The sequence below is a fragment of the Chiloscyllium plagiosum genome, chromosome 18 (assembly GCF_004010195.1).
Source record: "Chiloscyllium plagiosum isolate BGI_BamShark_2017 chromosome 18, ASM401019v2, whole genome shotgun sequence".
Lineage (NCBI taxonomy): Eukaryota > Metazoa > Chordata > Chondrichthyes > Orectolobiformes > Hemiscylliidae > Chiloscyllium > Chiloscyllium plagiosum.
In genome coordinates this window covers 1,770,531-1,786,685 of record NC_057727.1, presented here as the reverse complement: position 1 = coordinate 1,786,685, position 16,155 = coordinate 1,770,531, and the positions used below count along the sequence as shown (strand labels likewise).

Genomic DNA, 16,155 nt, shown 5'->3' with positions numbered 1-16,155 from the left:
CTCCTTGAAAGTGGAGTCACAGGTAGATAGGATAGTGAAGGCGGCGTTTGGTAGGCTTTCCTTTATTGGTCAGAGTATTGAGTACAGGAGTTGGGAGGTCATGTTGCAGCTGTACAGGACATTGGTTAGGCCACTGTTGGAATATTGCCTGCAGTTCTGGACTCCTTCCTATTGGAAAGATGTTGTGAAATAAAAGAGACCTAAGGGGCAACTTTTTCATGCAGAGGGTAGTACGTGTATGGAACGAGCTGCCAGAGGAAGTGGTGGAGGCCAGTATAATTGGAACATTTAAAAGGCATCTGGATGGGTATATGAATAGGAAGGGTTTGGAGCAATATGGACTGGGTGCTGGCAGGTGGGACTAGATTGGGTTGGGATATCTGGTTGGCATGGACGAGTTGGACCGAAGGGTCTGTTTCCGTGCTGCACATCGCTATGACTCAATGACTCTTTTGTCAGGCAGAAGATACAGAAGCCTGAACACACGCATTAACAGGTTGGAGAAAGTGTCTTCCCTCCTGTTATTAGATGATGAACAAATTCTCTAACTTTAAATAATGCTGATCCCAGTGTAACCTGTATGCCTCAGTCTGTCTAAGCACCCCATGATCTGTGTGCCCTTGCTTACTATGATCTGTACTTAGGTACACATGATGACAATAAATCAAATCAAAACCAAGTGTGCTGTACCCTGGCCATCAATAGTTCAGCAATAGGAACCAACACCGAAAACAACCACCCCCAGCCACATCTAAGAACTTTATATACAGCGCTTGTCGCTGAACTTCACCCTTACCATTTATCTCTTCAGCACCAGGTAAAGTTCCGGATTGACTGCAAGTTCAGAACATAAACATAAGAAAGTCACTAATAAAAACAATCAGGAATGCAGGAGAAACACCTTTACCAAGATGGTGGTGAGGAATGTGAAACAATACCACAGAGGCTGTCTGAGGCAAGAAACGGATATTCAAAGTTTGTGAGAAGATTTGTAGCTCGGGTGCTCGTTGCTGTGGTTCTGTTCGCCGAGCTGGAAGTTTTTGTTGCAAACGTTTCGTCCCCTGTCTAGGGCTTGGGAGCCTCCTGTGAGGCTAGCCACGAAACGACATGACCAGCTATCCCTCGTAGCCACACACGCAGACAGTGTTGTCCCAGTCACAAACTCCATCAACAAACACATAGACCTGGACCCAATATACCGGCCACTACAGCGGATAGCTGAAACTGACAACCGGAAGCGGCAGAGACAGGCCATTATAAATGCCGGAGGAAACACCACAGAAGCGCTTCACAGGAGGCTCCCAAGCACTGAGGATGTCACCTTAGGGGACGAAACGTTTGCAACAAAAACTTCCAGGGGACGAAACGTTTGCAACAAAAACTTCCAGCTCGGTGAACAGAACCACAGAAATAGATATATCTACTAGATAGTTAGGTAAACACAACAGAGGAAGTGCTGGAAATTTGTGTTGATAGAGTGAAATGGAGTGAAGGGGAAAGAGGCTCACCTGGAGCAAGAGTATTATGTGTCACACAGGGAGCATGGTCTGGAATGCACTGCCCGACAGTGTGGTCAAACAAGGCTCAATCTAAGCATTCATGAAGAAATTAGACTGTTTTCTGAAAAGGAAAAACGCTCAGGGAACTAAGTGAATTACTCATTTAGAGAGCTGAGACAGACATGATGGGCTGAATGCCCTCCTTCTGCGCTGCAGTAATCCTTTGATTCATTAAAATTGGGACCAGTTGATTGGCCTGTTCCTGTGCTGTAGGCTAGATTAGATTACTTACAGTGTGGAAACAGGCCCTTCTGCCCAACAAGTCCACACCGACCTGCCGAAGCGCAGCCCACCCAAACCCATTCCCCTACTTTGAGCACAGAATAGCAAACAAAGGGTTAGCTAGTTATAGGTTCCAGACCTGTCCTACTACAACCCAGGCACTAAAACAGACACAACCCTGGTGTGCAATCTTCTATTCCACATTAGACAATACCCCGGCTACTGTGGAAGATGCAAACTCAAAGCAAGTTAATGATGCTTCTGCAAGATCGGCGATACGTTAAACCTCTAGACATGTGGATAATTAGTAAATTAAAAATGAGTAATAGATACCATTCTTGGTCAGATGAGCTCATTACTCAATGTACCTGAGCTATAACCTTTCTGCGTTTGTCACTAACACCTGAGACACAACAAGCAGAGGGAATGACTGCTTTCCTTCCCTGGCTACCAAGCATCAAGAAATGTTTGTTTACTAAATAGCCGTGTGTTATGTATGTTTACCTCGATTGTGCACGAGACCATAAGCTCTACTAAAATTACTGCGAGAGATTTAAAGAAGCATACCCTGACACCTTACCTGTGACTAGTCAGTGGATGATACTGGGCTAGAGAGCTAGAAGTCAACTTCAGTAGATGAATAAAGCGCAGCTGAAAATTAAGGTGTAGAATTGAAAGATCAACCTTTATTAAATCAAATGAAAATATTTTATTTACTCAACTGTTCACGGTAAATAATCAAAAGTAAACTACAGGTACAAACCTCATAATATCAAGGTACATTTTATAAAAATAATATCAGAGCATTCTCTCCATAAACTGAAAGATATAAACCCAGGTTGAAATTTAGTCCATAACGCTCAGCTGGCTGTGTTTAAACAACTCTTAGTGGAGGCGCCACTAGAACAACACCATCACCACGGACAAACAGCATTGGAATATTTCTCTTGGTGGACTGGGGAGAGAAAGGGAAAACAGATTGAGAACAAAACATTCTTTAAAATGTTGAGATCAGCTTGCTAATGGAGTAAACCATCTAATAGAAGGGAGCAGAGGGTGCTTGCCAGATGCTGTCTATCTGCCGATAGGTCCTGTACACTGGATATTTAAAACAGTGGGCTCTCCAGCTGTTTGACATTTTGTGAAAGCTTTTCATCTTGTATTCATCTGAACAATATCACAAGAAATGCCAAAGTAAAGGGAACAATTATATTACGAAAGGAGAATGCTGATTGGATGGCAAGTAGAATCTCATTGGTAGAGGTATTACCATGGAGAATGCACCAGTCAATGATCACTGACATTTAACTGTCAAGTTTTTGTTTAAGTCATCAACAAGGAAGGATGACTGATTTCTCAGGTAATAATGACCAATGGACCAGAGAACACTGTCACCCATTTTTCTAAGTTGACACACTTGCAACATGCATACACGATCTGTGTATCTGTAGACCCTACTAATATAGAACATAGAAGAGTACAGCACAGTTCAGGCCCTTTGGCCCTCAATGTTGTACCAATCTTTCATCCGACTCAAAGATCAAACTAACTTCCATACCCTTCATTTTACTATCAGTCATGTGCCTTTCCAAGAACCACTTAAATGTCTCTGACTCTGTTACCACAGGCACTGCATTCCACACACCCACCACTCTCTGCGTTAAGAACCTTTCTCCAATTACCTTTAAATTATACCCTTTGTGATAGCCATTTCCGCCCTGAGGGAAAAAGTCTCTGGCTATCCATTCTATCAATGCCTCTTATCTTCTTAGAACATAGAACAATACAGCGCAGAACAGGCCCTTCGGCCCTCGATGTTGCGCCGACCTGTGAACTATTCTCAGCTCGTTACCCCTACACTATCCCAAAATCATCCATGTGCTTATCTACGGATTGTTTAAATCTTCCTAATGTACTGCTTATCTACGGATTGTTTAAATCTTCCTAATGTACACCTTTATTCCAAGTGTGGTCTAACCAGGGCTTTATAGAGCTTCAGCATAACCTCACAGTTCTTAAACTCATTCCCCCTGCTAATGAAAGCCAGCACACAATACACCACCTTAACAACCCTATCAACTTGGGTGGCAACTTTGAGGGATCTATGGATGGGGACCCCAAGATCCCTCTGCTCCTCCACACTGCCAAGAATCCTGCCTTTAACCCTGTAATTGGCATTCAAATTTGACCTTTCAAAATGAATCACTTCACACTTTTCCACAATTTCATCTGCCACTTATCAACCAGCTCTAGATCCTGTCAATGTCCTGTTGCAACCTACAACAGCCCTCCACACTATCCACAACTCCACCAACCTTCATGTCATTGGCAAACTTACTAACCCACCCTTCTACTTGCTCATCCAAGTCATTTATAAAAATCACAAAAAGCAGAGACCCAAGAACAGATCCCTGTGGAACACCACTGGTCACCGAGCTCCAGGCTGAATACTTTTCATCTATCACCACCCTGTCTTCTATGGGCCAGCCAATGCTGTATCCAGACAGCCAAATTTCCCTCCATCCCATGCCAGCTTACTTGCTGAATGAGCCTACTATGGGGAACCTAATCAAATGCATTGCTATAATCCACAGAGAACCACATCGACTGCTCTACCTTCATCAATGTGTTTTGTCACATCCTCAAAGAAAACAACAAGGTTTGTGAGGCATGACCTGCCCCTCTCAAAGCTATGCTGACTACCTCTAATCAAGCTATGCTTTTCCAAATAATTAGAAATCCTGTCTCTCAGAATCCTCTCCAATAAGTTGCCCACCAACAACGTAAGACTAACTGATCTGTAATTTGCAGGATTATCCCTATTCCCTTTCTTGAACAAGGGAATAACATTTGCCACTCTCCAACCATCTGGTACTACTCCAGTGGATAGTGAGGATGCAAAGATCATCGCCAAAAGCACAGCAATCTCTTCTCTCGCTTCCCGTAGAAATCTTGGCTGTATCCCATCTGGCCCAAGGGACTTATTTATTCTCATGTTTTCAAACTTTCCAGCACATCCTCCTTTTTAACATCAACCTGTTCAACTGTATCAGTCTGTTTCACGCTGTCCTCACAAATGACAACGTGCCTCTATCTAGTGAATACTGAAGCAAAGTATTCATTAAAGATCTCCCTTCTCTCCTCCGACTCCAGGCACAAGTTCCCTACCCTCACTGGGCATCCTCTTGTTCCTCACATAAGTGTAGAATGCCTTGGGTTTTCCTTAATTCTACCCGCCAGAGCTTTCTCATGCCCCCTTCTAGCTCTCTTAAGTCCATTCTTCAGCTCCTTCCTGGCTACCTTGTAACCCTCTAGAGCCCTGTCTGATCCTTGCTTCCTCAACCTTAAGTAAGCTTCCTTCTTCCTCTTGACAAGACGTTCAACATCCCTTCTCACCCAAGGTTCCTTCATCCCACCATATCTTCCTTGCCTCAGTGGGACAAACCTATCCAGCACTTAAACCAAGTGATGGAAGCCTAAATGATAATCCTAATGACTGTGGTTTTGGTGTTTTAAAAGTATGATGGGTGGCACCTGTTTGAAGAATTTAATCAACAAACTCTGGTACTTGACATGCTGCAGCATTGCAATCCTTTTATTGTCATTGAACATGGAAATCCCAATTCAAAACAAAGATAGTGGCACTTGTACTATAGGGCCACTGGTATTCCACTGTTCTCTCACTGGAGCACTGTTCTCTAGGCTTCATTCATTGTCTTCATCACGAGAGTCCTTTCTTACTGTTGTCAGCAGAAGGCAGCAACAAAGTATTAATATCACTGCATTATTCAAGCTTAGAAACAGGATGCTTCCAACAGTCATCCTGCAGAGAAAATCTTTGGCTTTCCTCAGTAAATACTCTTCTTGGCACAGCACAGATGGAGTGCTTTGAGGAGGTAACTCACTTTGTGGATAAAGGGGAACCAGTGGAAGTACTGTATTTGGTAAGGTGCCAAATTCAAAGCTTATTGCTGAAATTAAAAGTTCATGATGGAGGGTGTAGCCTATTACAGAGGAACCTCGATTATCCGAATGCCTCGGGCGGGGAGTATTTCGTCAGATAATCAAATGCCGGATAACACTCTTTAGCCAAGCATCAGGACCTTGCGAGCTTGTCTGGATAAAATGCCAGATAATCAAAGATCCTCTGTAGTATGGTGAGAAGGATCTTTTCCAGATTGACAAGATGTAATGAGTGCTGTGGCATAAGGATCGGTGTTGGGATCTCAACAGTTTACATAACTGATCTAAATGAAGGAACAGGTGTGGTTGCTGTATTTGCTGATGACACGAAGATAAGTAAGAAGCTAAGTTGCGAAAAGGACTAAAGGAGGTTAAAAAATATATAGATAGGTTTAACGAGTGGGAAAAGATCTGGCAAATGGAGTACAATGTGGGAAAATGTGAAATTGTGCCTTTTGGCAGGAAAATTTAAAAATGCATATTATGTAAATGGTAAGTGTTCAGAGCTCTGAAATGCAGTGTGACCTGGGTTCCCTTGTGCCCAGGAATTGCAAAAGCATTAACATGCAGGTACAGCAAGTACTTAGGAAAACGAATAGAATGCTCTAATTTATCAGGAGGGGAACTGAATACAAAGGTCAGGATGTTATACATCAGTTATATAGAGCACTGGGGAGACCAAATCTGGAGTGTTGTGTACAATATTGGTCACTTTATTTAGGAAGAATATAAACGCGTTGGAGGAAGTTAAGAGGTTTACTAGACTAATAACTGATTTGGGCAGGTGAATGTACGCAGTACAAGGAATAAGGTAAATGAGCTTGTGGCGCAGATTGAATTTGCCAGGTATGACGTGCTGGACATCACATAGACGTTGCTGCAAGGAGATCAGATTGGGAGCTGAGTACTCAAGGATATATATCCTATCAAAAAGATAGGCAGGTGGGCAGAGTGGGTGGGGTTGCCTTATTAGAAAGAAATGAAATTATATCAATAGAAACGAAGTAGGGTCAGACGGTGTACAATCTTTGTGGGTAGAATTGAGGAACTGCAAAGGTTAAAAAAACAATAGTTGGAGTCATGTACAGGCCTCCAAACAGTAATCAGGAGCTCGGGTACAAGATACACCAGGAGATAGAAAAGACGTGTAGGAAAGGCAAAGTTACAGCTGGACTGGGAATATCAGGTTGCAGTGGATTGCAAGAAAAGGAATTTGTGGAATGTCTATGGGATGGCTTTTTGGGGCAGCTTGTGGTGGAGCCCACTAGGGAACAGGCAATTCTGGATTTAGTGTTGCACAATGAGTCAAAATTGATAAGGGAGCTTCAGGTGAAGGAAGCCATGAGAGGCGGTGATCATAACATCAAATTTACTCGGCAATTTGAGAAGGACAAGATAGAAGCAGAGCTAATGGTGATACAGCTGAATAAAGGCAACTACAAAGGCATGAGGGAGGAGCTGGTAGATTTGGAGGTGGGTGAGTACTTTGGTGATAGTGATCACAATTCGGTTATGTTTCCTTTAGCAATGGAAAGGGATAGGTATATACTGCAGGGCAAGAGTTATTGCTGGGGGAAAGGCAAATATGATTAGGCAAGATTTAGGATGCATAGGATGGGAAGGAAACTGCAGGGGATGGGCACAATTGAATGTGGAGCTTATTCAAGGAACAGCTACTGCGTTTCCTTGATAAGTATGTACCTCTCAGGCAGGAAGGAAGTGGTCAAGTGAGGGAGCTGTGGTTTACTAAAGAAGTTGAATCTCTTGTCAAGAGGAAGGCGGCGGCTTATGTTAGGATGAGATGTGAAGGCTCAGTTAGGGCGCTTGAGAGTTACAAGTTAGCCAGGAAAGACCTAAAGAGAGAGCTAAGAAGTGCCAGGAGGGGACATGAGAAGTCGTTGGCAGATAGGATCAAGGAAAACCCTGAGGCCTTCCATAGGTATATCAGGAATAAAAGAATGACTAGAGAAAGACAAGGGTCAAGCAAGGATAGTAGTGGGAAGTTGTGAGTGCAGACTGAGGAGATAGGGGAAGCACTAAATGAATACTTTTCATCAGTATTCACACATGAAAAAGACAATGTTGTTGAGGAGAATAGTGAGATACAGGCTACTAGACTGGATGGGATTGAGGTTCACAAGGAGGAGTTGTTAGCAATTCTGGAAAGTGTGAAAATAGGGCCGGATGGGATTTACTATAGGATTCTCTGGGAAGCCAGGGAGAAGATTGTAGAGCCTTTGTCTTTGATCTTTATGTCGTCAATGTCTACAAGAATAGTGCCAGAAGACTGGACGATAGCAAATGTTGTCTCCTTGGTCAAGAGGGGAGTAGAGAGAACCCTGATATTATAGACCAGTAAGCCTTACTTCGGTTGTGGGTAAAGTGTTGGAAAACGTTATGAGAGAGAGGATTTATAATCAGCTAGAAAAGAATAAGTTATTAGGGATAGTCAACACGTTTTTGTGAAGGGTAGGTTGTGCCTCACAAACCTTTATTGAGTTCTTTGAGATGGTGGACGACGGTAAAGCGGTCGATGTGGTGTATATGGATTTCAGTAAGGCGTTTGATAGGGTGCCCCATGGTCGGCTATTGTACAAAATACGGAGGTATGGGATTGAGGGCAATTTAGCAGTTTGGATCAGAAATTGGCCAGCTGAAAGAGGACAGAGGGTGGTGGTTGATGGAAAATATTCATCCTGGTCATATTAGATGGTTAGATGATGTTTCCATTGGTAGGAGAGACTAGGACCCGAAGACATACCCTTTAGAACGGAAATAAAGAGAAACCTTTTAAGCCAGAGAGTGGTGAATCCATGGAATTCATTGCCACAGAAGGCTGTGGAGGCCAGGTCACTGAGTGTATTTAAGACTGAGACAGATAGGTTCATGAGTTTCTATGGGATCAAGGGTTACAGGGAGAAAGAAGGAGAATAGGGTTAAGAAACTTATCAGCCATGATTGAATGGCAGAGCAGACTTGGTGGGCTGAATGGCCTAATTTCTCCTCCTATGGTCTTATGAGGAAAGGTTGGACAGGCTGGCTGGAATATCCCCTGGAGTTTAGAAGACTAAGATTGAAGCATTTAATATCCTGAGCAGTCTTGAAAGGTAGATGTGGGGAGGATGTTTCTGCTTATGGAAGAGCATAAAGCTATTTAAAAATTAGGCACTGGGAGAAAGTGAGGACTGCAGATGCTGGAGGTCAGAGTCGAGACTATGGTGCTGGAAAAGCACAGCAGGTCAGGCAGCATCCAAGGAGCCGGAGAATGAACGTTTTGAGCATTAGCCAGTCATCAGGAATCCTCACAGACCTCACTTTCTCCTAGCCATAGTCTTATTGAATGCCAGAGCACACTTGAGGGGCTGAATGGCCTACCCCTGTTCCTAATCATATATTTGAATATACAAACATACCAGGCCCAGGCCTAGAGTTGCTTTCAAATAGTGGTACAGAGCACTACAGACTGTTACTCTGTTGCAATGCTGGTTGTGACCCTTAGCAAAACATTAATGAGTGCTACTCACACACAGGAAGTATTGGAACTCTCCAGTTATGTTCATGGAAGCTGCAATGTCCAGCTTCCTTTGCCTTTGAACAGTGCATCATCACAGTGGCAGAGAATTAAAGGGTGGAGCTGACAGAAATCTCAAAGAACTGGTGAACCACACAATACAACCAGAGCTAAACCGCTAGAGACAGAGAGATGAAGGGCCCTGGGATAACACTGCTATGTGTACAGACTGGGATTCTGAAAGATCAAGAAAAAAAATAGAAGTAGTAGACTTTATGGCCCTTGTAAACACTCTCCCAACTCAATATAATCTCGGTTGATCTGGTACATTAGCACCACTCCCCCCACCCTGTGATCTCTTTGTCCGAAAATCTTAGACTTAGTGACCACAACCTTCTGTATGAATTGCAAATGTTTCAGTCATAAACACAAGCTCCCTATACATTGTTGGCACTGAGTCACACCAGTCTAACATCCAAATCTTCACTGAGGCAGGTGTTCAACCAGGAACTGGTTCAGAAGTTACAAAGATTTAGACTGTCAGGTCTCCCTCACACTGTTTCTGAACCATCCTGAAAGAGCTCTGTTTCCACCTGGCATCTTCCACATTCATGCAACTGTGACTGGGTATAGAATGATGGGCATGGTTTTTGTAGTGGGTATTGAAGGCTACACTTTCCAACTCTGAATGCAAAGACCAATCTCAATGCCCCTGATAGAAGACAGAATTCCTTCCAACAAGCATGATGTCATGAAGGGAATGCAATGGGTGCTGTCTTTATGAATTTGAAACATTTGTTTGGCAAAGTATTATGTAAAAAGCTGATCACCAAAATCCTAGTTCATATAATAGGAAAGTCAGTGTTGGCTTGGATTTTAAAAATTGACATGAGGACAGAAAACAGGAGCTGAGGCAAATGGTTATTTTTCAGACTGAAGGGTGGTATACACAGTCAGGATCAAGGCTATGTAAGACCACTACCTTCTTTTGCTACAAGGTCAGAAGTCACACAACACCAGGTTACAGTCAAATACGTTTATTTGAAATCACAAGCTTTCAGAGCACTACCCCTTTGTCAGGTGAAGTCTTGAGCCATGTTACTTCTGACCTTGTCCACCCCAGTCCAACACCAACACCTTTACATTCTTTTGCTAGATATACACGGTTTGCATACTGGAAAATAAGACTAAATAGCTAGCAGAATGGGCAGATATGTGACAGAGGGAATTTAATACAGAGATGTATGAGGTGATGCACCTTAGCCAAAAGGATAGGGAGAAGCAAAATAGACTTAATGGCACAAATTTGAAGAATTGCAGGGACAGAGGGATTTGGAAATTCATGTGGAAAGAGCCTTGAAGACCATAGAACTTGTATTTTTTTTCTTTCACAAGGGTAACCAACAAAACATATGGGATCATGGGCTTTCAAACTAAAGTATAAGAACAAAATAAGACTGAACAGTATAAGAGAAAACCTGCTGAATCTTTATATAGTTTTGGTTAGGCCAAACCAGAGTATTTTATTCAGGATGTAAGATCTTGAGCTGTTACAAAGATTTATCAGAAAGGATTAGGGATGATTAGCTCAAATGTTTAAACTGGTGAAACCAGGGCTATTCTCCTTGGGTCAAAGGAGAGTAAAGGGAGAATTTATTGAGGTGTATGTGATGACAACAGGTGTGGGTAAAGGAGACAAAGAAAAGATGTTCCTATTCACTGGTGGTATAAGGACCAGATGACACCAATTTATTGTTTTGAATAAGAGAAACAAGGAAATGTTAGGGTGTAACTTCCAATGCTGCAAGCAGTAACACACTGAAATTCGTGCGAAAAGCGAGGGTGTTCAATAATTTCAAAAGGAAACTGGATGGGCACTAAAGAAAATATATTTGCAGGATACAGGTGTCAAACAAGAAATAGGACTGATTAAATTGCGCTACACAGAGCTGTCATGAATTGAATGGGCCAAAAGACCACTATCTCTACTTCAACAATTCTCTTCATAGGGACAGAGGTACACACTTACTTTGTATATCTCCTCATACGTTTCCTCGTCGATTTCTACAGTTGTAACAGTTTCTTCAACATCACCCAAAATCATGTTTAAATGCTGATCGTAGGCCTGCATTTACAAAGAGAACATGCATTACTCTGCAAGAGATGATACGAAACTTCAAACTGCTGAGAAATTTGCACATAACCAGATACATATAAATCTCTTCTGAACACCATGAAATATACTATTCCCACATGTAAGTTAGTCACAGTGCAACTACATGTCCTGATGAAGATAGCAATGCACCCCTGCTGGCTGGAGGGTGTAATGACAGCGTGATATGTTTGCATGGCAGTCTGCATTAGAAGGATAGAGAGTTTCTAATAAAAACACACAAAACTAATGAACATCATGATGGTTAATCAAATTACCTAACACCTCACTCAACCTTGGGCTCGATTCCTGATGAAAAATAACTTTCAACAAAAGCAGAATAAACTTTGTGTATGACAACAACATCTCATAAAAATGTGCTGCCCCTTTCTTGCAACTGGCTTGCAGCACAGAGGCTATTTAACCCATTTTGCTATTGCTAACTCTGCATTACTTGTCTGTTGAAAACCAACTTGACTACTCAATCCCTCCAAAGGTTTTTGTTAACTGTTTTCTGTTAAGTGACAAAGACGGCTCAGCTGGTTGTACTCGCATTGGAGTCAAAAGCTTGTGGATTCAGTCCCTGCTCCAGTGAACTTGGTTCATATCCTAACAAAAACTCCACATGCAGCACTGAGCTCTGCGTGGGCACAAGGGCTGCCTTCAAATTAGAGTTTAAATAAGATCCGCTTTGCCCTCCCAGGTGGGCATTAAAGAACATTATTGCAAGGAATTGAAATTCTCCCCAGCATTCTGGTGAAAATTTATCCCTCAATCAAATCACTAAAAATCTGGTAACTGATCATGCTGCCACTTGAGAGAGCATGGTGTACATCAGCTGGCTTCCACATTTTCATGTGGCTTCTCAAGTACTTCATTGGTTGTAAAGCCTTTTTTTCCTGTGTTTCTTCTAATGTTCTTTTTCTGCCAATGAAATTTTGGTATTTTATCCCCAAAATCATTTATCTTTCAGCCTTGATTGCCTACTCCTCTGTATGGAATTCAATGTTACAAAATGGCAAATACCTGCACCCATACATTTCTTCTCCCCCCGCCCCCACCCCATGTAGGATGGGATATGCTGTTTGCTGAATATTTAATCTTCTGAAAAGTTTTAAATAAAGCAAAATGTACAGGAAATGGCAGTAAAATTAAAATGCGCTCCTGGCATCCAAAATCTCGTCTTTTCCAATAGTTATAAAATGGAGAAACAGATCCAGTGACCAGGAAATGTAAGACTACAGGGTTTCTAGCCAGCATGTTGAGGAATCACATTCTGTTTCTCACATCCAAAGAGAAAACTTGAGGCTTTGCTCGAAATGCGATGGTCATTGTTGCTAATAAACCAGGGCCACTAATTTACAGAAACAAATAAAATTCTATTTTTGTTTTGAGCTTCCAAGGATTCTAAAGGCGGAACTGGGTACTGCAGATGCTGGAGATTAGAATCAAGATTAGAGTGGTGCTGGACAAGTACAGCAGGTCAGGCAGCATCCGAGGAGCAGGAAAATTGATGTTTCAGGCAAAAGTCCTTCATCAGGAATGAAGGGCTTTTGCCCGAAACATCGATTTTCCTGCTCCTCGGATGCTGCCTGACCTGCTTTTCCAGCACCACTCTAATCTTGATAGAAATTCTAAACTGAACCAGTATCACCAAAAAAATGTCCAGATACCACAGACTTTGGTCAGCTGCCCAGAAAGTAGGAATGGGCAAGGAGGGCTTTTGCCCGAAACGTCGACTTCGCTGCTCGTTGGATGCTGCCTGAACTGCTGTGCTCTTCCAGTACCACTGATCCAGAATCTGGTTTCCAGCATCTGCAATTATTGTTTTTACCTCAAGGATTAATGCATTCTGTTTTTGAAAGCTTAAATCAAATGTCTATTTTAACAAATAATCACAGAATCATGCAGCACAGGGGGCAAAATTTTTGGCCCATTGGACCATGTTAGCTCTTTCTCTGTAGTCATTCCCTTTTGAATGTTCCTGTTGAATTTGCTTCTATCATCCTTTCAGGCAAAGCATTTCAGATCAGAGTAAGCTGCTGTGCAGTAAAATCTTCACCTCTCTCTAGTATCTATTACCATACAGTATCATGATGGCTAATTTACTCAGCTAATAACCTGGAGAATAAAAATTCACCTCCCAATATGCAATAGATTCAGAATTCAAATTCAGTTTAAAAGGATCTGGAAATAAAAATTTGACATCTATAAAAGTATCCTAATGTCCTCAGAGTGAATTTAAAAAATCTATTGGATAATTGCAAAAATTTGAACTGGTTTATTAACATGTATTAGGGAAGGAAACCTACTGTACTTATCTAGTCTCAACCTACTGATGATTCCAGTTTCTATATCAATGTGGGTGACATAACGAACCCGCCGCAGCAGATGAACAAGGCAGAGAGCTGTTCAAGGCTGCAACTCACCATCACCACCTCAGGCCAAGTAAGGATAGGTATTAAGTGCTTGCCTTTCTAGCAAAGCCCACATCCTGAGAATGTATATTGGCCTTGCTAATCCTGCATTATTATAAATACTCTGGTACAAGAGCAGGTCAGGAGGTTAGGAATCCTGCAATGAGTAACTCACTCCATAATCTTCATCAAGAAGCTTGGCACCATGAGGACAAGGCAGCCTGCACGATCAGTATGCCATTCATAAACATTCACTCCCTCCACCACTGGCACTCAGGATCAGTGCATACCATTTACAAGCTTCACGGTCGTAACTTAACAAGCACCTCTCAAACCTGCAACCTTTACTACCTAGAAGGACAAAGACAGTGGATATATAGGAAAACACCATCTGCAGGTTCCCCTCTAACACCATCCGCACACCATCCTGACATGGAAAGATACTCCCTCAGTGCTTTCGAAATCCTTGAACTCTCTCTCTGGTGAATTGCGGGCATCCCTACAGAAAATGGAAAGCAGCAGTTCAAGGCAGCTCACCAGCACCTTCTCAAAGACAGCTGGAATAGGTAATAAATGCTGTCCTAGATAGCATGCCCACACCCCATGGATGAGTCAGAAGATAAAGTGTAAAGATTCCTGTTTGTGAAACAGTGAACAGGACTGGCATCCTGGTAGTTTAACCCTGTCTTATATCAAATGCAGCAGTGTTTTACATTTCCCTGATCAGAAAGAGGATGTAGATCTAAATATAAAGCAAATAAATGCCTGGAATGCAAAGCAAGCCTTCACCATTTGAAATTGCAAGGTCAATGTGCCAGGTAGACCCTGCTCAACCTTCCACTGTAATCCCAGTATCTGATTATCCCTTGAGACGGTGTGCACCAGCTGGTGACAGTCTGGAGTTGCCATTATTGTTCAGTGTTTACGTGGAGTCAGAGATCTTAAATATCCAGCAGGCAAAGGAGATTGACAAGAATGAAACCAGTGATGAGGGACTTCACCAATCCAGACATATTGGAGAAGATGGGATTATCTCCCTAGAGCAGCTAATGGAAGATAACAGCTGTGTTAAAAAATTATGGACAGTCTGTAACCAGAGGGCACCCGTTTATAATAATTTCCAAGAAAGTCAGGTGGGAGATATGGGGATTCTTTTTAATGCATTAGAACTAGAATGTATTGCTTTAAAGGATAAATAGTAACTTTTAAAAGGAATTAGATAGTTACTTGAGAAGGTAAGGGGTTGCAAGGTTATGGGAGAAAGAACTGATTGGGACTAACTGGATAACTCTTTCAAAGAGCTACCATAAGCCTCCATAGTTCTACGATTCTAATGACTAAGAATATGGCACTGAAATTATCTAAGCAGTTACCCACGTGTAATCTCCCCCGAAGTTCTCTGTCGTTTCTCATTTTCACGTAAATTCTCTCATCCAAACTGAGTCGGATCAGGTCAAGAGGCTCCTCAACTGTGTTGGTTGTCTGTGGCTAACAAAGGAGAGGAAAACAGAATCTTAACACAAGAGAAACATTTGAAGAAATATATTTTAGCACAGTGCTGTCACAGGGATGCCAGCAAATGACTGTGCAGAGAAGTCAGATATTGCACTGTTTTACAAGGCTAGGAATTTGTTGTGATGCACAAAAGAATAACATATACTTATTCAGCACCTTTAACACTGTAATATATTCATGCACTTTGTGGAAGCAAACACAATTGACACAAAGTATATAATAAGATACTAAAGCAAGTGTCTAAAAGCTTGCCGATAAGCCTACTTGCTGTTTGATCATGAAGAGTAGTGATGAAGGAAAATTTGGTGTATTACCAGTAAAACAAAGATGTACATTTTAATAAACGTTTTAGAGGTAGATAAGAGGCAGAGACTCAGGGAGAAAACTCCCAGTTTGGGATCCAGGTAGTCAAAAAAAACACTCGCTAATGGTGGAGCAATTGAAATCAGAGAAGTGGAACAGTTTAGAATTGGGGAAATTGCAACATTCTCATTGGGATGCAGGGCTGAAGTAGAGAGTCCTCACCTTCCCCGTGTCTCTCTTGGTAGCCAAGTCTAACATTGCCTCACAAAAAAAGGCTTATTGTTAGTGAAGGCTGTAAGTTAAAATGGCTTCAGATTTTAGAAACACACAGCTTTAAGCAACTGTTTCTCAAGACATTTTTTGTGATATCTGTGGGTTAGACTGTTGATTCTGATCAGTCAACTTATACAACATGCACAAACATCATGTTTAAAGGATGACCAGTTAAACTACTGGAAAATCTATGGCAGCTCAGAAACTTATAATTGTTTATTTTTCAGTGAAAGCTCATCT

At 42.0% G+C, this 16,155-nt stretch overlaps 1 protein-coding gene across 2 annotated transcripts in view; it reads right to left on the bottom strand.

The window, feature by feature from the left end:
- lsm3 (LSM3 homolog, U6 small nuclear RNA and mRNA degradation associated) overlaps window positions 1–16,155 on the bottom strand; it is a 266,968-nt gene that overhangs the window by 236,392 nt on the left and 14,421 nt on the right. Inside the window, exons 2-4 of one of the 2 annotated variants that reach the window (XM_043707563.1) lie at window positions 15,202–15,312; window positions 11,285–11,380; window positions 2,362–2,432 (exon numbers count right to left, since the gene is read on the bottom strand). In XM_043707563.1, coding sequence (XP_043563498.1) covers window positions 2,362–2,432; window positions 11,285–11,380; window positions 15,202–15,237 — 203 coding nt within the window. In that variant the 5' untranslated portion in view covers window positions 15,238–15,312. The other variant, XM_043707562.1, reaches the window with a different exon arrangement.